At 36.3% G+C, this 19,784-nt stretch overlaps 2 protein-coding genes across 2 annotated transcripts; both read right to left on the reverse strand.

Moving 5' to 3' along the window:
* Window positions 1-8,174: 8,174 nt before the first annotated feature.
* Window positions 8,175-9,456, reverse strand: LOC131314269 (LOB domain-containing protein 12). The gene is made up of 2 exons (XM_058342800.1): window positions 9,097-9,456; window positions 8,175-8,671 (listed from the first exon to the last, which is right to left on the reverse strand). Exons 1-2 carry the CDS (start codon window positions 9,250-9,252, stop codon window positions 8,279-8,281), a joined length of 549 nt encoding a protein of 182 aa, XP_058198783.1. The 5' UTR covers window positions 9,253-9,456; the 3' UTR covers window positions 8,175-8,278.
* A 4,355-nt stretch (window positions 9,457-13,811) lies between these two features.
* Window positions 13,812-18,475, reverse strand: LOC131314270 (protein DOUBLE-STRAND BREAK FORMATION). Its single transcript, XM_058342801.1, has 5 exons — window positions 18,350-18,475; window positions 18,044-18,251; window positions 16,755-16,898; window positions 15,527-15,668; window positions 13,812-14,708 (listed from the first exon to the last, which is right to left on the reverse strand). Exons 1-5 carry the CDS (start codon window positions 18,409-18,411, stop codon window positions 14,515-14,517), a joined length of 750 nt encoding a protein of 249 aa, XP_058198784.1. The 5' UTR covers window positions 18,412-18,475; the 3' UTR covers window positions 13,812-14,514.
* Window positions 18,476-19,784: the final 1,309 nt, after the last annotated feature.

Genomic DNA, 19,784 nt, shown 5'->3' on the forward strand with positions numbered 1-19,784 from the left:
TCCGTTTGAGCTGATTTTTTACAGGAACTCTTCAAAAAATATTATGACCCCGATATGGGCCCCACCCTCCAACAAATATTTTTAAAAAGATGAGCGGTTCGGATCATTTTGTGGGACTCCAATATGGGCCCCACCCTCCAAAAAATATTTTAAAAAAGATGAGCGGTTTGGATCATTTTGTGGGACTTCGATATGGGCCTCACAAAAAATGTATGTGCAAGATATGTGCAAAAACATGTGTGAGAATCATTACTGTTGATGTAATAAGAGAGCTTTGGTACTAAATATCAAAGCGAATCTGAACTATTTTTTCTCTTTCTCGGATATTTTCGGAAAAAAACTTTTGTCGTGCCCTAATATTGCTCATACTTTTTCTCTTTCTTTCTTAACCAAAGTACTACCCAACAACTCGTGAAAAAAAAAAAAAAAAAAGGTACCAAACAACTAAGATAAATTTTTTTCGAGTTTTCCTTCTTTCCTTAATTTTCTGTTCTTTTCTTTTCTTTTGTTTGCCCTAAGTTGCAAAAAAAAATCCCAAAACTTCAGGGCTGCTTCATGATTTTCCCGTTGGGAGGTTTTTCGGTCACTAACACCCTCGTCAGGGTCGGCCGGTTGGTCTTGAGATTTTTGGGACACGAGGCGAGGTTTTAGAACGAGGTCTCTCCTTGTTTTGTATATATATACTACTTATTAGATAAGAAAAGTAAGATGGTTTCGTGGTGCAGTGGCAAACTTCTTATAGGCTTTTTTGGACCTTGATAAGTCGGTTTCTGGCATTGTCGATCTCGTATGCCTGCAATCGAGAACTTGACACCGATATGGTGCCGGTCAACACCCCTCCAATGCCTAAGTCAGTGTGTTTGTGGAGAAAGTATGTAAAACTCTAGCAAATTATGATACTAGAGTTGTGTACATGTCCCGTTAGTGTCATCCAAATACTAATAACTTCAAATTTGCAAAGATGTCAATGTCATCATCCAGATCTAAATCACGTGATATTCTCAAAGAGGTGGTTTTACCTTTTAATTTAGTTACCTTTCTCACAGAGGCACATTTTCTTGTTTTTCTGTTTTTATTTTGAGTTCAACGTAAGGAATGTTCAGCGAATTTGAATGCACATTGACTAAATTAATCTTTTCAGCTTTGTCAAAAACCGGTCATCCATGCCAGAATCAAAATTACCCTTTGAGACTCTTCTTTTTTATATAGTATATATATATACACAATTTCAACTAAAACCCATGAAAGAGAACATCGTGAAATTAGTCTTTACAGAGACCTAATAAATAACTATCCAATTTAATTTGGGCTAGGCCCACTCCATGTCTTATGGGTTTTTCACAGCATGGACCCTTGGGAAACCGGTAGGATTATCCCGTGAGTGAGACCCATATTTGAGAAAATCTTTATTACAGAGGTTCCATAAATAAAAGTTTATGGAGTTCAATCTCGATCGTCTAAAAGTGTTTTAGACGATCCGGTAAAAACAACCTATTGGCGTGAATTGATAATCTATTCTTTAATCTGTGTCGTCCAATACCAAAACGGACGGCTGAAATCGTTCTGCTCTGTAAAGAGCCGCTTTACAACGCCTCCATGAATAAGTATATCTCCCCATATTAATCCACCTGCCCCAAAACCTAGAGATCAAATTTTGCAGATTAATTTTCCACAATTTGTTTTTAGAGATTTCCGAAAACTTCATTAATCATAACTGGAATATTACACAAGATTGAGAGCAGTAGCCCTTCTAATTACTAGGCTGCGATCCGCTACAACAATAGAAAAACAAATTAAGCAACCACGACAACAAGATGCTATGACCAGTACATGGATAGAAACACCCTCAAACTACCGACCGACGTACCCGTAACCAACTTGTCCATCCAGCTGATAAATAAACCAAGCTATTCAAGTTCGAGTTCATTCGTTCGAGATCGGTTTCATTACATAAACAAACCAAACTTGAATATTTTGTGAAGCTTGTTAAGCTTTCAATTCAAGCTTGGACAAGCTCCTACTCAATTTTGTTCGGCTTGTGATGTAGTATAAAAATTCAAATAACTCAAGATCGTCTCGTGTTGGACTCGATTAAAACTCGTTCAAGATTAACTTGTTTCATTAACAAGATATTATGGGAATTTTGAATACGACTTGAACGTCGTACTGACTTGTTACGACGAGGAACTCTAGAAACCTGGCTGTATGTAGGTCTAAGTCTCTGACCGAGTAGAACCAGAAAGTCTACGCCCACCGCTTAATATTTGCTCGTCCTCCCACTCTTTCAATCTTACCGTCCAAAAGTATTTGCACGGTCTGGATTTTTAAAAATTCTTTGAGGGAAGAGTTAATGAAGAGCTTTTTTAAAATTCAGAACATTGATTGCTGAGACGGTTGGTGAGATGTTGAGCGGTGAAACAAAATAGTGGGCGTAGCACCGCTAGAGGAAAATCGAGACGCATAACTGAATATTATTGTGTCGGTGGTTAGCTTGCCTAAATTGATCTTAAACACTAGTCAACTACACAATCGAAATCTTGCCTTAATTTCCACAGACAGTCTACCCCACCATTCTGCTTTATCGCTGCTTCCACCGCTCTCAATTTCATCATCTAAAAGTGTTTTGGACGATTCAAATTTTAAAAGAAGGTATAACTCTTCCCTTCACTAGAAGAGTCCTTTTAAAATCCGGATCATTAATTGCCTAGACAAACGGTGAGATTGAATATTGTGGAGGGAGCACGCGGTGAAACAGATCGTAACGGTGGGATAGCACCGCTGTTTCCATACAATCGACAGTGTGGAAAGTGCCTTGTTTTTCAACGTGTAAAACCAATTACTCCAATTCTTAACAGTGTTTTCACAAGAACATGGGAAAATGAGGAGAGAGAAGTAAAAGAAGCAGGCGGTTTTTCTTGCGTGGGGGAAGCGACCGTCTTCTGGGGCATATTCCCAACGTGGACTTTGAGGGGGTCGGTGACGTGCTAAGGGAGACGAATCGAAACCCCTCGTCACAACAAGGAGGGTTTATTTTCATGCCCCAAGAGCAATGCTCCTCGCTCTCGCAAAAGTGTGCGGGGACGTATACATTTTTACGAGAGGAAGGAGCATTGTTTTATTTTTCTGTCACAAGGCAAAACATCTCTCTATCTTGGCTGCTTGCCTTTTCCTTTAGATTTTGAGGGCTCGGGAGTTATAATGCTTCCAAGGCAGATGGATCAGTCCGAATGTCAGTTGCTTTCTATATTTACATCCATCAACGGTGTATGCACTGGAAAGTTGTACTAATATTTAAAGATTTCCTGGAAAAGTTAGGGAAAAGAAATAGTGTTTGGTTTCTTAAAAAAGCCCCTAGTATCTGACGCTCTGGAAATGCTATACACACAACAAAAGTGTACAGATTTTGTGCACAGATTTTTTGTAGGGCCCATTACGGGTCCCACACAAATAATTCGAGCCGTTCATTAAATGTAAAATATTTTTTCAAGAGCCTCCGTAAAAAATCAGCTCAATCCGATATCTATAAGTGTTTGATTCAATCATTTAACTTTCCATTATCCTGAGATTCGAATGAAAAGTTAAATGATTGAATCAAGCATCTATGAGTATCGGATTGAGCTGATTTTTCTAGAGGGGGGCTTTGAAAAAATGTTTTACATTTAATGAACGGCTCGGATTATTTGTGTGGGATCCGTAGTGGGCCCCACAAAAAATCTGTGCACAAAATCTGTGCACATCTGCTGTGTGTGTAGCATTGCTCCGCCCGGAGGGAGTTCCAGGCAGTGGTCATCTGGCCTAAAGGTAGTTGGAATTCGTGTAGGGGCTGTCGGATTGGTGATCAGAAGGGTCAGTCAAGGGTGGTTCCACATCGCTTGGTGAAATGGAAGTTGAGTACTATAAATAATAGATCGTCATCCTACCTTGTATAAGGTCTTTTAAATCCGTGAGGGCGTCAAAGACCATTGGAATTTTACAGTTAAGCATGTTCATCCTGAGATAATCCTGAGATGGGTGACCACATTGGAAAGTCTGATGGGGTTTATATGTTTTCACAAACAAGGGAAATAATTAAGTATTTATTTTGTTGAATTAAAGGTGATGTATTGTGTGAAAGAATGACATATCCTGTAAAGTGAGAAATAAGTACTTTTTACCTCCATTCTAAAAAGTTGGACACTTTTTGGATAGTGTGTTATTTTCAATCGCATATATTGTTCAATATAAACATCAAAAAATATGCAAGCAATATGGATCTTGTTTGATAAATTTTATTAAACAAAGTTTTCAAAATCACATATAATTTTATAAATCGAAAGATATAAGCAATCTAAAATGGTGCAAAGCTTCAAAAGTGTCCAACTTTTTGAGACGGAGGAAGTAAAAATTAAGAATTTTAGCAAAATAGAACCTAATTTTTTTCATTCAACAAAGATAGTGATCAATCATCCTATCACAAGCAGCCTTACCAATATTAGCAAATCGTTGAAATTTTACATCTTAAAAGCTTTTTTTTAAATATAAATATAGTTTGTTGGTGTTATTAGCTATATGTTTTTTTTAATTGTATATTAATTATGATTAATGTTATTGAAGTATAAACTAAATTTAGTATTTTGGCACAAGAAAGTTAAGTCCAAATAAATCTAATTGACAAAACTCAAAAGATATAAGATATTATTAAAGAAGATATTATTATCTAGTTTCTAGAAACTCTAAAATATGTAACTTTGAAAATTTTAGAATATCCTTGTAAAATATCTAGAGTTTTTTGTGAGAATTAGTCACATGTGTAATTCTAGAATTACCTCTAAGTTTATCTTGAATGAAAATATCTTTATACTAGAATCTCCCATGTGGCAGTATAGATAGGGATATGTTCTAGCCATTTTGTACTAAGCTAAACAAAGTTTGAGTTCAAATATAATAAAAATACTCTCCTCTCCCACTCTTGTCTTTAGTATTCTCTAGTGTTTAAGATACATGACATGATACGTATCCTGATACAATCTATACAATTGGAAAAAAAAAATTATGAATCAATTCCTGGTTCCTCCCTTGAGAGAGAGAGAATGGGAGGTAGAATAAACTTGCTTGCAACTCTTCTAGCCACGCAGCCCTTTTGGCGACATAGCTCCTCCACCACCTTTGCTTTGCCGCCACAGCTCCACATCGCCACCGCAGTTTCACATCAAGACATCAAGTGCCTGTCCAAACCACTCGGTTGGTCTTCTCTCTTTCTCTCTCTCATAAACACACTCTCTCTCTCTCTCTCTCTCTCTCTCTCTCTCTCTCTCTCTCTCTCTCTCTCTCTCTCTCAATTTCTCATCGTAACTTTTTTTTTTACTATGGATGAACCGGCCAGTTGGTCGGTCTCTAGCTTGATCCCTCACTTGTTCTCTTTCTATCTACTTTGTCTGTTTTTTTTTTAGTTATATAGATAAAGGTCACAAGATCTTACGGTGAGAGAAAAGAAGGGTAAACTTGCCTCTCTCAAAATGGATTTGAAGTCGTACGAGGAGCAACTTAAAAAGGCAGCAAGGGAACTTCAAGACATGAGAGATATCAAGGGGAGCGGGATTCCGGAGAGACCCGGATCCCCGTCTTGGAGGCGAAAAAAAAAACGAGGGCCGAGAATCTGAAAAAAGCAGAAGCAAAGGATGCCAAAATTGAGAAAAAGATAATAGAACATAAATGAAATTTCTTACTATGAAAATGTCGATGGGACCCATTGGAGTGGCTGGCCCGGTGGAATTGGGTAGGGGTGGGTGTTTGAGATGGCATTTGGTTTTGTTTTTCTAATCTAAGGTGGTTTGTAATTATCTTCCACATTTGGTTTGTAAGGGATTAACCGAATAGAAATATTAATACCAAGTTTAGGACCGAATTGCATTGGCTAAATTCTATATTTTCTAATTTTCTTTATTTCAATCAAAATTATGTGTAACGAAAAAGTTTCCATAGTAGTATTAATTTTTTATTGTTAAAAATATAAGTTGTCCAACTTCAATATATATTCATATATTCACATATCTTTGAATTTTTTAAGTACTTATTTTTTAAGAGAGTTAGGTTCCGTTTTGTTAATATTCTTATTTTTTAAGTACGTAATTTTCACTTTACTAGACAAGTCATTCTCTCACAAGACATCATCTTTAATTCAAAAAATAGTTAAAATAGTTAGTGGAACACACCCTTAAAGAAAGTTATGCAAAAAATCAAAATAAAATATCTCAAACTCACACTTGTGTATAATACCGGCCTCTTGTTTTGAAGATCTTTTGGATTTAATGATTTGATTGCAATAATAACTAGAACTACCTAGCTATTTTTGCCAAATCTTAGCACGTACGAGAGACTTTTGGGCGAGGGGCAGAAAGAAAGAAAATTATTTTATAATTTGGGACTAAGAGTGTGTCTCTAGCCTTAACCCAAATTTTTACTCAAATTTGACTAGGTATTTTTGCCAAATCTTGGCACGTGAGACTTTTGGGTGAGATTCAGTAAGAAAGAAAATTATTTTATACTTTGGTACTAAGAGCATCTCCAGGTAAAATCTCATTTTGGGTCAGGCTCATTCTAATGGCAAAATAATCTCTTACCTAAATATATTATTTTTTTATGCTTTCAAGAGTGTTTTCCTCCATTTTTGTTTTCCTCGGGTTTTTTTTTTCCAACATCTCCTATTTTATTTCCCTCCTATTTTTCCCTTTTTGCAAACAAATCTCCCTCTCAATTCTGTTTAATGCTGCAATCACACATCTCCTATTTTATTTCCCTCCCATTTTTCCCACAGGAAAATTTTGCGAGATAATTTCTACTCCATGAGTTTGTTCCAAACTCATAGAATCCTCAAGAATTTTATACTCGTCCATTGATCAAATTGGAAATTCACGACTATACGTTAATTGAGAGAGAGAGAGATGAGAAGAGCAACATCAGCATCAATTTATGGTTCTCTGCTCTCAGAATGACATGGAAAGAGTTGTTGAAGAGAGAGAGAGAGAGAGAGAGAGAGAGAGAGACGCTGCATTTTTTTTTTTTTGCTCGGCAGAGCCGTCGGAATATTGGGGAGAAAAATAGAGAGAGACTTGGGTAGTCCCAAATTTGGGCAAAGAAATGGGTAAAACTCTAAATGGGGAAGGGTTTAGGTAAAAAATTGGAGAGGGTTTTTTGTGGGTTTGATCCAAATTTTAAATTTGAGTCTTACAATAAGTCAAGGCTGGAGATGCTCTAATAGTGCCTTTTTCAAAAACCTACACAATAAATACTAAAGGGGCATTTGGCGCCAAGTCTTTAGTCAGGAGAAGAGTTACGAACACATCCACACACCAAAAATATTAATGACCGATGTAATACTCCAATTCAGAATATCCCATGAATACCCTTACTATCAATTTAATGATCATGTGATCAATCCTTTCAAATTCAAACAATAAATAGTCAATCAAAAATATTTTTATTTGGAGAGTTAACCTTTGTATTGACTTTTTAAAACTAAAAAAGTGATATTAAGAAATATTTTTAATATAGTCACATTTTGTATAGGAAAATATCATTTTTTTTTAAAAAGTTAATGGATAAAAGTAAAGGATAATTTTTCCGCGATAGCAACCGAACCGGGGAAAATATACAGATAAGACATTCCTATTCTACAAGAAAAGTAGAGATAAAAATTGATATAAAATGTACAATGATGATGTCCCCTTAATAGGTTAAAATTACGAAGCTCAACACTTAAAAAGAACGGAGAGAAAACAATTATTATTCAACCCCACACACACTCACATCTTTTGATGGGGCTTACATACATAATGTATGTAGACCTCAATATGAATATGAATGAATTTATGTAAATATTTGTATAAGTATTTATGCTTGTAAAATGATTTAACGAAAAGACTTCGGAATTAATTGCCGAAACGATACACTGGGTAATTTCTCCAAAGCTAGACAGATTTTCCAGTGTTGGTGTTAAACGAGAAAAAGAACCAACGTTAAACCCTGCTTTACTCCTACTCCTTATCTCACATGCTAGGGTTGACCTCAGCTAATTAAATATGAGTTAAATATCTACCTTCTCTCTCTCTCTCTCTCTCTCTCTCTCTCTCACACACACACACAACACGCACAAAAAAGTCTCTAATGAAAAGGAGACATAACATTAACATACATTAGCACTTTAATTAGGGATTAGCAAAAAGGTCTCCTAATCAAAAAGAGTTGCTCCTTACAACATTGGATCACTACTTTCACTGAAAAAGGATGAACGAGATGATGATCATGTCCAAAGAGACTCTCTCTTCCGGGGATCTTGGACTATTACACTGCTAGCAGGAGAAGAATTAGCAAACCCCAGGTACTGCGGAAACTGCTGGTTACTCATCATGATCAAGTTACTGGTACTAGTGCTGTTGCTGGACAAGAGAACTGATCTCTCGTCGGAATCGTTCATCGATATCTGGGTCGTCGGCATTAAACCGGGCTCATTCTGTTGCATCTGAATGCACAGGATCTCCGCCTGAGCAACCGTGAGCTGCATCTGCAGCTGCGACACCTGATTCTGTAGGAAAGATATGGCTCCCACGCATCCGTACACCGGGTCCCGCAATCTCGCGTTCGCTTCGAATACTAAACTGCTCACCGCGTCTGATCTCTGGTGCAGCGGAAGCTCCTGTTTCAAGAATAATCGACGTTTGAGAAACTTAGATATATTTGCTCACAAAAACTCTCCTCTTATAGTACTAGTACAAGGATGAGGGTGACAACTGACAGAATTATCTTTGCAAATAGAACGCTAAATATGTACGTGCATTTTTGCATTTTTTGGAATAATTTGAGGTAAGTTAAAAGAGTTTTATTGTGAGGTCAAAATAGCAAAATATGATTGCAAATTCAAAAATACGTACCCAGGTGAAAACCGAAAGGCATGTAGGCCCAACTAACCCTACCACGATCCCACCGCCCCTTTGCAAGTGCTTTGTTTTAAAGCGAGAAAGGAGAAATTGTTTTGCATAGGGAAACTTACATAAATTTTTCATCATTGCTCTAAACTGGTATAAGTATGTACAAATATAGGGGCAGAGAGAGAGAGAGGACCTGCAACATCTTGCTGACATTGCTAGCGCCAAAGACCTTGTGAACAATGGCAAACTTGTGGGGGTCATCCGGAGGGAAGTAAGGGGCAAAGACGCAGTCCTTTGCGCAGCGGCGGCGCAACAACTTGCAGGAGGCGCACGGTGAACTTCCGCCCATTTTAGGGTCAAAGATCAAACCGTAAAAGGGAAGGGGCCGGAAGGAGGAGGGGGAACTTGTTTTGGGTGCAAATTAAGAGGGGGGAAAAAAACTTAGGAGAGAGAACAAATCTACAAACAAGACCAAGTAGAGTGTTGAAGACAAATGAGCTTGGCACGTAAGGCTATTTATATTGGTCGGGGAGTGGTTAGCCATCCAAGCATTGAACTTCAAGCTGTTAAAAAAAGAATACGAAAAGTTATCTGGTAAATCCGGTATTCCGGTGTGCTACACACGTGGGACCCCTCCGTTGGAAAATACTTGGGTTTTTTATATTGTCGTAAGTAGTATTGGTGGTTGTGGTTAGTAGCAACCCAAGTCGACCGTAAATTCATCTACTCGAACCTAATGATTTCTGGGCACTTGGCCCCCTCCCATACCACTGGGCCAGAGACTCATTGGCTGGAAAATACTTGGTTTGATTGCCTCTTATGTGATCTTCTATTTTTGAAGCGATATGGGTTATAAACATGGAATCACGTGACTCTATTATGGAATTACGGATTATACTATAAGGATATATTTACCTAAAATAAAAGGAAGTTTTCTCCTTAACTCTCTCTTTTATACATGGAATTTTCATCTTTTTATTTATTATTCTACATTTATTACGAAATGTATCTTTGTTTGAAAAGGAAATTACGTTCAATTAATAACATGACAAATATATATTTTATTTTGCGTGAAATTATCTTTCTTTCCTCTTTATTTTTTGTTTTGTAATTTTTCTAATTTTTTGGCGAGAAAAAAAAATGTTGTAAATTTTAAGAATCATACATGCCGATCCACTGATGCACAAAATAACAAGAAAAAAGTTCTCACTGATACTTTTTTTCGTTCCCGTTCATAGAATGGGCAAGACACTAATTTAGTATAAAACGATGTTATCGTTAGCCTTGGTCTTTGTTCATATTATTTCATGACCGCATGCCTAACAACTTTCTATATAAATTCTCGTAGAATATATACCAATCACAATTAACAAAAGCAGATTAAAATTAACAATCACAATTGGAATGTAAGAATGATAGTTTATAATATAATTGGAAGAAAAAAGACAAATAATAGATCTGTCTATACATTTTAGTAATAAGATAATTTGTTTAGACAGGATTTGACATTTTTGGCCTTGTAGATTAAAGGGTTTGATAAAGGGCATCAAGGCTAATTTGGTCACTTTCAACAGAGGAAAACAAGGGGGAATATAGTTGACCACCGCCTAGACGTGTGATGGGCTGGCGATCCATGGGAATAGAGTCAAGACGAAGACTGCTTAGTAGTAAGTGATTTTAAAATTTTATGTATTACTGCTTAAACAAAAGCTAGTAATTGATTGAGACTCTAGAGAAACGTTAAGTAGGGGCTAGGGTTTGGAAAATTTGTGATTCGGTGAGAAATGATGCGAAACCCTTGACCGGAGCAAGAGAGAGAGAGAGAGAGACATGGGCTCGACGTGAATGTTTGTTGGCCAACATTCACATGGAAATTTATATATTGTTAATTACATGCATCTCTCTCTCTCTCTCTCTCTCTCTCTCTCTCTCTCTCTCTCTCTCTCTCTCTCTCTCTCTCTCTCTCATGTGATCAACGGCAGCATCCTACTATGAATATAGACAACACAAATGTTAGAGCTAATACCAAGATAAACCAAGTTCAACCTACATATGCTTGCAAAAGGACGTAATTACCATCCCAAACATCTGCATGCGTGGGGATAGAATAGCAAAACATCTACACCATGTTTTAATTTTCATAGATACCGTGCAACCACATTCTTAAATAACTAAAATTATACATAACAAAAAAAAAAAAAAAACCCTTAACAACTGAACAGAAAAACAATTAACGACTTGAACAATGAATGCACATAACATGAACCATAAAATTCGTGACTAACCATAAACATGACTTTTCTACATATATACCAACGCGTAACATTGGTTTGGTATACACTCGGTGCACCACAACATTCTCCTTAGCTTATTACTAGATTTTCTTTTCACGTTCAAAATCTCTCGGGCATTTACTGTAACTCTTTATTTTAGTCAAGGTACACGTAAACTGGTCCGGGCACCCGAATTATAAAAAAAAAACTAGTTTTCCCTTTTGCAATCCAATGAATGGTGTCACATGAGTTTGTGCAAGGCACCTCACATAATCACTTATAATTATCAGCTTATTATGCAAATGTAAGCACGAGGTTTCTGAACCTAAACCCTCTAAAATTATAAGAGGTGTAGTACCCTAAGACCGATTCCCACTGCCTTGCATTTAATGCCTCCACATGATTCCAAGCTTCTAATCTTCCATTCCGAGAAAAACAGCTCTCTTTCCCTAGTTGTCATTGCCCTTTTTTTAATAAGCACTTGTCTTCTAAACCAAAGTCTAAGTTTTCCCTAAGAATCTCACCTTAAAAACAACTATAAAAACAGAGAAAAATGGACCCCTCCATTGATTTTATTAAACTGGAACACCTCACAAGACGCGCACTTCCCCTTTTAAGTTTTTTCAAACCCCTATGGTCTAGGTAGAAGAGACCTGTGTGTAGACAGGATGAGAACCTTGTAAATTTTTCTTATTTGATGACCGGATGTTCGGACCAGCTTGCGCGCACCTCGATTAATTTCGGGGCCCTGAAGATAACGACCGAACGTAATCCCTAGTGGCCCCAAGGTTTGAAATATTTGGCCTCCATGGGAACGGAACCTGTGACCTTATGAAAAAGCACTTATTGCTTTTTCACAATCACTTGGCCAAATCCGTTGAGAACCTTGTAATTTTGTCTGTGTGGGTGTTTTTTTTTGTAAGTTTGTGAATATAGTATGAGAGAAACAGACATCTTCACCTTCTTGGAGAAAATAAAACATGCCATCTCCGATGCAAGCATTAAATGCGCGTGGTGATATGGAAGATTCGATTCTTGAGATATGCATATGCATGGGGTTTTCAAATTGTGAACGAGTGGATATCAGAAGCAATCTATGTTACATGAATCCTTCCACATGACTAAAATATTTGTGTCTGATATGGATACTCGACAATCGGGTAAGGGTGCAAAATTTTTGTGTCACATATTTAGTTGAACGCACACGTAGCAAGCATGTTTTGTCATTCAAATTTAACATCAACTATATATGAAACTCCAATCACTACTACAAAAATAGATAAAGACCTCGGTCATTTGGCGTGATCTTTCACTTTTAATCTCGCATTCAAAACCGTGGTCTATCAAGGTGTAACTAAAAGTCCCTATCTTTTAACCACAGGATAAAAATCGTGATTAAAACTCATTAAAATCGTGATTAAAAATTATAAAACCGTGACCTTTAATAGCTTAACATCTCAGTTTCATTATAAAACTGTGGTTGTTTAGAGAATAATAATCTCAGTTTTTGGAAAAACCGAGATTAAAAGTGGCGTTTTCCTAAAGGAAAAAATCCCACTTTATTTATCCTGTTGGGTTTTGAACCTAAGTCTCTTGAGTTTTGCATAAAAGCTTCAACCAACTGCACTATACACACTTTTCAATATATAATTGAAATATTTAATATATAACATATGCTTTTAACATTAAAATATATTTCGAACATCATTTTGAACCTTTAAATATTAAAATTAGAAATTTTGATAAACATAAAAGTTGTAGCCCTTTATGTTATTGTTCAAACCCAATTTGAATTATCTCAATTAATGGAGTTTTGAGCATAGAGTTATATATACTCGAAATACATTTGGTGATGAAACGCAACCTTCATAAATTTTGTCACCAAAGGTACCCATTTGGTGACGAAATATATTTTCATCGCCGAAAGTACCTCATTTTTTGACGAAATATTTTTTTGTAGAATGGTTGAGAGTGACATTTATTTAGGGGTATTGCGCGCGGAGTCGATTAAGATGTAAGCGACTTTCAACTTTTCCTATATAAGAGTTTTCATCTCAAGTCTAAAAAAAATTGTGATGTATTCTCTAACTGACTCTCTCAGTTTCTAGATGATTGAGATTAAAGGTTCTTTTCATTTCAGTTTTTCCGAAATGAGATATATTCTTTCATATACAATTTCAGTTTTTCAAAAACGAGATCTATTCTTTAAGTTACAATCTCACTTTTAGATTATTGAGATTAAAAAATCTTTCTATCTCAGTTTTTTTTGAAACGAGATATATTCTTTCATATATAATCTTAGTTTTTTGAGAATGAGATCTATTCTTCAAGTTATAATCTCACTTTTTAGATTACTGAGATTAAAAAAATCTTTCCATCTCAGTTTTTTTAGTAAAACTGAAATTAAAACTATAGTCCACAACATTTTATTATGCTTTTACAAAAAGTGAGATCTTTTTAGTTTTTGAACCATGATCTTTATACAATTTTGTAGTAGTGAATATTAGCAAAATGTTCTTAGCCACTTTGTAAATACTATTAAACCGAGATAATAAAAAATACTATGTACTAAGAAATTTCAAATTTCAAAATTTTGGCGTATGCCTGTGTCCTCGAAATACAATTAAAATCACTTCGATATGAATATGGCTACCCGCACCTAACACCCCGTGTCCGAGTCCGTGTAACATAGGAAACAATTATAGATGATGACAAATGAAGCTCTATGGTAAGGTGGGTTTGAAGGGACAACTAACCTCCATTCCAATTGCTCGAAGTGTGTGGCTTGGGATTTCCAAGGCCAGTCTTCTTTTCTTCCATTTCTGGGAGAAGAAATTTGGGGGAGGTGGTAGGCTAAGGAGCACAAGCGATAGGCACGTGATTGCACAGACAGGGCCCATGCTAAATTGTTGCTGCAGACATACACTATTTAAACATGGAATTAATTACAGATTCCCTAAGACTCGTACGTACGTGTATAGCTTCCAGTGTTGAAAGTTATAGTTCATATCAAGCAGCAGAAAAGGCCACAACCCCCCTGGGACCCTTTTGTCGCCCAACCGAAACCCATTATTCAGTGTCAGACTCAGTACCATGTTTGGTAGTCATAAGCTTGCATATTCAACAGAACTGGCTCTTAAATGAAACTGAGTTAATTTTCACTGTCATGAGAATCTTCTGCCAGATTCCAACACCAAATGAAACTCTTTACAATGCCACAGGGGTACCAACAAACCCAGAGCAACACTTCGCACAGGACGCTGTCATAATAAATGGCAAGTCATGCAATCCTTAAAAAGTACATGGCAAGAGCAGAGGGAGAAGAGGGAAGGACCTCATTATAGGTTGGAATCTGGTTCACTGGTTATGTGATTGATTCTTCGGTGATCCAGCAGCTTTCGTGCATTATGCTTCTTAATTCCATCTCTAAACAGAGTACTTGCTGAAAATTGTTTTTCTTTTAGAGCCAAAGACGGTGATGGGTTCATCTCTACTAATTTCTTTTTCAAGTAATCTGCTGCCTGTGCTCGGACTGAATTAAGACCAAACAGCGTTGGTGATAACTAATAAGGAAATAATGACATGTGATGCAAAATTTAAGTTAAATATGCCAACATAAGACTTGATTTCTAGTTGCCAAATATTATCGAGCAAGAGCAATACAAGTCAGTAGAAGACTAATCAAGGACAACATGGATACAGACTTTTAAAACTGAAGTTAGGATATGCAATACTTGAAGCTTCTCAAACAAAAAAGTTCATTCTGCTTCACTTCTTACATCAGTTGCAAACACAGAAGATACCTATTTTGAGTCTTTGACATGAAAATTTTCAACAGTCAACTCTAATTTTCGTGATGATTTAATTCATTAGAAACAACATGTTGACGCAAATTTGGGCTACAGTCATTCGCGGAGAGCAGCTAATGCTGTAGTATCAATTCATTGTTGTACGACCTTAAGGGGTTTCAAGGTTTAAGAGGTCAAATTTCCCATTTGGTGCCATTGACTGGCTAGCCCAGCTATTTCAGATAGAAGCAAAGCCAGCAACAATAATTCCAAGTAAAAGGTGGGCTAGCAACAGAGTGAGGTCCCACATGGCGCATAACTATGCATGTACAGTTCCAGTAGTTCGCAAGTTGCAACTAACCATCTGGCTATTCTTCATCTCAGAAATCATGTAAGACCAGATATTGGGAATGCCCCTACACAACGTTTCTATAGGCTTAGAGCAGTTGAGGTTCATTTCCCGTCAACATTCACATCTTATGATACCAAAAGGATTCATAGCACTAGATTTGATTCATTTGACAAACTAAGGAGCTCAAAAAATTAATACCACAAAACACACCAGATCGTGAAGCCAAAGAGGCAACAGCAGCATCCTTGAGTCTCTTAATTTTTCCAGTAACTTCAATGTTTCTAAAGAAGTCATCATGTTGAGGATCATTCACGCCATTCATCTCAAAGCATGAAAGTGCACTTTCACATGCCTACAATAAGTAACAGTCACAAAGTCAAATCCAACGGAACTGGCCATATAGACATCATCTACATCAAGGTCCATATGGTTCCTAAACATAAATTTGAAACCAAATCATGCACCAAAGATCCAAAAGTGAAGTCAACAAAAGAAGGGAAATACCAAAATAAATAGAGTCGAAATCCAATGTCTGCTCCAGGTTCATTGACAGAGTCAAGACAAACTTAATAGAAATAACTAGCCACGGATTTGTTTAACTAGGCTACTAGCAAACATATGCATTTAACTAACTCTACCTAGAAGTGTATGTGGAAAATATGATAGCCTAAGCTTCAGGAACGAGAAGATCAAATAGCATGTTCTTCACATTTATTGCAGTTTACAATGCAACGAATTATTTCACTCGAGATCAATTGACAATTACGAATCTCTACCCATGAGGGAACAAATAATTTCAGTAGGATAACTTATCTGGAAGGAATCTTCAGTGTATTTTTTATTTTTTTGTTGCTAAGCAAGGAATCTTCAGTTTTCAAACTTGTCTTCTTTACTTTGTACAAATTGGTTCATTAGAAGTTGTACATTTTCTCATTAGGCTCATTTCCATTTAATCTGTTTTTTTATCAACCGTTTAATCTTGTATAGGCTCTGTTTGTCTTTGTTTTGATTGTTATTTGAGGGATGCACTCTTGACGTTTTGTTCTTCTTAACAAAGCTCTGAGTTACCAAAAAAAAAGTTATCCGGAAAAATCCACAAAAAAATATAAGTAAAAGAATCAAAGTGATAAATTGTGACATACGGAGTACTAAAAATAACCATCAAAGCTTTCATGGCCATTTTACATGTCTTTGATTTACTAAGTAGCACTTGAAAATTCTTGTGCACGGAGATACTTATACCAGAAAAAAAGACTCAATATGATATCTTTGAAAGGTACTCTTTAAACTTCAATATGGAGCTATGTACAATAAAACCAAGCGTGTGCTACAGTCTGCTTGGCTCAACGGAATCAACAAACAATATATCAAATTTTAAGTCAATGTTGACAACTAATTTTTAACACTTACTAAAACACCAATATTGAAAGGACGTTACCTTTGTAGCAATGGAGTAGAACCCATTATCTAACGAATGCTCAGCAAATGTCATCCATTCTTCGTATGAAACTCGTAGCCATTGATTACTAGGAGACCTTAATTCCCGCAGAGCCAAAGCTTCGTATCTCAAAGCCAAGCAACTCTGGAAGCAGTTGAACGTGTAAACACCAGTCAAGAGGCATTAAACTTCAGTAAAAAATTATTCTCATTACCTAAAAACTTAACAAGATCGTATGTCATACACAGAAATACGTATCACTGAGGGTACCTAAAAAAAATGCTGAAATTTCTGAGTTACCCTTATCCTGTATACAAGTAGCAATCAAAAGCATGGCCCCTTTTATGTGCTATGTATTATTTTGTTGGTTTATACTTTATAGGTTTTTGTTGGCTTTTCATTTACTGGAATGCTCTGGTATCCAAATTTTGAATGTCCATTGCTTTGGTTTTTCATGTTAAACCTGATTCAGATGTAATGCCATGCGTGATTGGTAAGAAATACATAATCCCATTCCACAGACCTAATGGGATGGAATCACTGACACATTCCCCAAACTCTTGTACATTCCATGTTTTGTTGGAGTGGTTATCCTTAGGACGAGCAATCCCCCGCTAATTTCTGAGTTCAAATGTTGGAATCATGGCTAAAACGTATTTGATCCGATCTCATGTCTTATCAGATTCCCACAAGTTTGAAGAGATAGCATCATATCAGTTGAAAACTCAATTTCACCATAGTAAAGACATGTCTCAACCTAGTGGTCTCGGGCTTATTTTAGATGTTAATCGTACAGCCAACTCAAGATTTATAGGCAAATAAGGATTTACTAGGGTTGGTCGGTGGTCAAGTCCTGAGACTTAGAGGTTTGCTCCTTCCGAAAGTCATTTGAAGGTGCTACCAATTCCTTAGGGGCCAGTCCATATGGAGCATTTGCTCCAGCTTTAATTGGGACCTCTGCTAGTGGACGGTGGTATTGTTCCCTAGAATTAGTTGAGGTTCGCATAAGCTGGCCCAGACACCCAAGTTATTAAAAAAAGAATTTACTACGAGTAGGTAACTTTGATTTCAAAAGCCTAAAAACCTAGGACAAGATCATATCTCAAAAGGCAGGAACTTGCATAACTTTCAAAACAGAGAAAAAATCAACAGTACAGGTATATTGTGCAAGGATATACTGATCACTCAAAATCAAAAGGAGTAACACATTTCCGTCTACGATGGATCATGGATATTAATCAAGATATAACGAATTAACACAAGAAAACGAAAGAGAGACGAATGTATGCCTCAATATCGCCAGCAAGGGCAAATGCTCGAACGAAAAATTCAACAACGGAAAGCTTATGCTCAACGGATTTATCTGCGATTTCGCGAATCACGGAGAGAGATTCGCGTCTAATGAAGTCGCTCAAGCTCGAGCGGACTTCGAGCAACGATTTCACGTCTTTGGAAACCAGAAGCGATTCGAGGATTCGTAGAGTCCCGTCGTCGAATCTGCACGGAAACGAGAGGTGTTCGTATAATTTGAGACGGAAAACGGCGACGATTGAAATGGAACCAATTAGGGTTAGAGAAAGGGAAGCGAGAGTCACCTTCGGAGTTCGACTTGGGATCGAAAGAGGGAAATCTGGTGATCGACTCTGGCGCTGGACATGTTTTGGGGAAATGGCGGGTTGGGGTTTTTTCAAATTGGTGTCGTTTAAATAGAGTTCATTGTTCGTGAAGAAAAAAGGCAAGGCCTCTCGTGAGTTTTTTTTATCACTACCTTTTGGATGATGAAAATACGTATTTAATATTTAAAAAAAGAAAATTAATTTCACACTCCCCTTTTGAATTTCCAAGTACATTCTATTTTTTGTCTTCATTCATGTAGAAATATAAGACTACCCTTCATACATTTCTCTTTTCACACGTGAAAAGAGTAATTATGTAATTTTGCATCACTACAAAAAAAAATGAGTGCATTTAGATAAAAAGGGAATATGAAAATCAATTTCCTAAAAAAAAAAAAGGGCATTTTATTGTTTAGTTAAACTCTAATCAAAAACTCTTTTTATCTCAATATTTATTGGATGTACTAGTCACACATTTCATCCCAAAAAATTCAAAAGTCCCCCCATTTTTCTTCTAAATAATCCAAACAAAATTATGTAACCGTTACGCCTTTCATTCTTAAGCTCTATTCACACAAATTTCGTCCCACTTTATGCTTTGTTTGGAACTTGAGGGAAATAAGAGAAAGAAATGAAAATTTTAAAAATTTCTCTCCCATTGTTTGGTGGGTTCGGCTCCCCTCTAGTATACTTCAATACATTATCATCCATTGTGTGATTAAGATTCATTCTATACATCCACAACCATATCCATGGCTACACTTTGTCACATGGACCTGGCCATTTCCCACCCCAAAGCCAACTGTTTTGGCTCGCCAAAACAAGATGCATTCTTTTGGCCTTAACTTAAATTTAAAATGAAAATTTTGTCCTTATTTGAATTTTTTCGCATTTGTTAGTTTTGTGCCAAATTTTTTAGGGTTACTGATTCGTCTCAACGATATGAATGAGAAAAGTAAAAAAAATTCACTCACTTTTTGCGCTAAAAGGTGGTTCTTTCTCAAAATACTTGGGTAAAAAGTAAAGAAATTTTACTTTTTCGATTCCTTTAGTCGAAACAAATCAATAGCCGACAAAAGTTTGGCGCAAAACTAACAAATGTGAAAAAAAAATTCAAATAAAGACAAAATTCTCATTTTAAGTTTAAGTTTACCAAAAGAATGCACCCAAGTTTGATCCCAACAAGTCTAGCAACAAGTCAAAACACAATGGAAAGCAAAAAAAAAAAGCTTACTCTCTCCGTTCTTAAATGAGAGTGCATTTTCACTTTTTTTCTACTATTTTTGTCTTATTTTATATCTTTTAATTTATAATATTTTTTTGTAATTTTAAATATTTTGTGTAATAAAATTAATTGAGATCTATCAAACAATATCCATATTGGATATCTTTAGCGTTATAGATTGAAAAATAT

This window comes from Rhododendron vialii, chromosome 13a (genome assembly GCF_030253575.1).
Source record: "Rhododendron vialii isolate Sample 1 chromosome 13a, ASM3025357v1".
NCBI lineage: Eukaryota > Viridiplantae > Streptophyta > Magnoliopsida > Ericales > Ericaceae > Rhododendron > Rhododendron vialii.

Bases quoted from the DNA above. Each gene is read 5' to 3' on its own strand.
- LOC131314269 (XM_058342800.1), bottom strand. From the start codon at position 9,252: ATGGGCGGAAGTTCACCGTGCGCCTCCTGCAAGTTGTTGCGCCGCCGC. The intron at 8,672-9,096 runs GTCCTCTCTCTC...TTCTTGAAACAG, and splicing joins ATGTCAGCAAGATGTTGCAG to GAGCTTCCGCTGCACCAGAG.
- LOC131314270 (XM_058342801.1), bottom strand. From the start codon at position 18,411: ATGTCCAGCGCCAGAGTCGATCACCAGATTTCCCTCTTTCGATCCCAA. The intron at 18,252-18,349 runs GTGACTCTCGCT...GTTTCCGTGCAG, and splicing joins TCCCAAGTCGAACTCCGAAG to ATTCGACGACGGGACTCTAC. The intron at 15,669-16,754 runs GTAACGTCCTTT...TACTTATTGTAG, and splicing joins TCTACTCCATTGCTACAAAG to GCATGTGAAAGTGCACTTTC.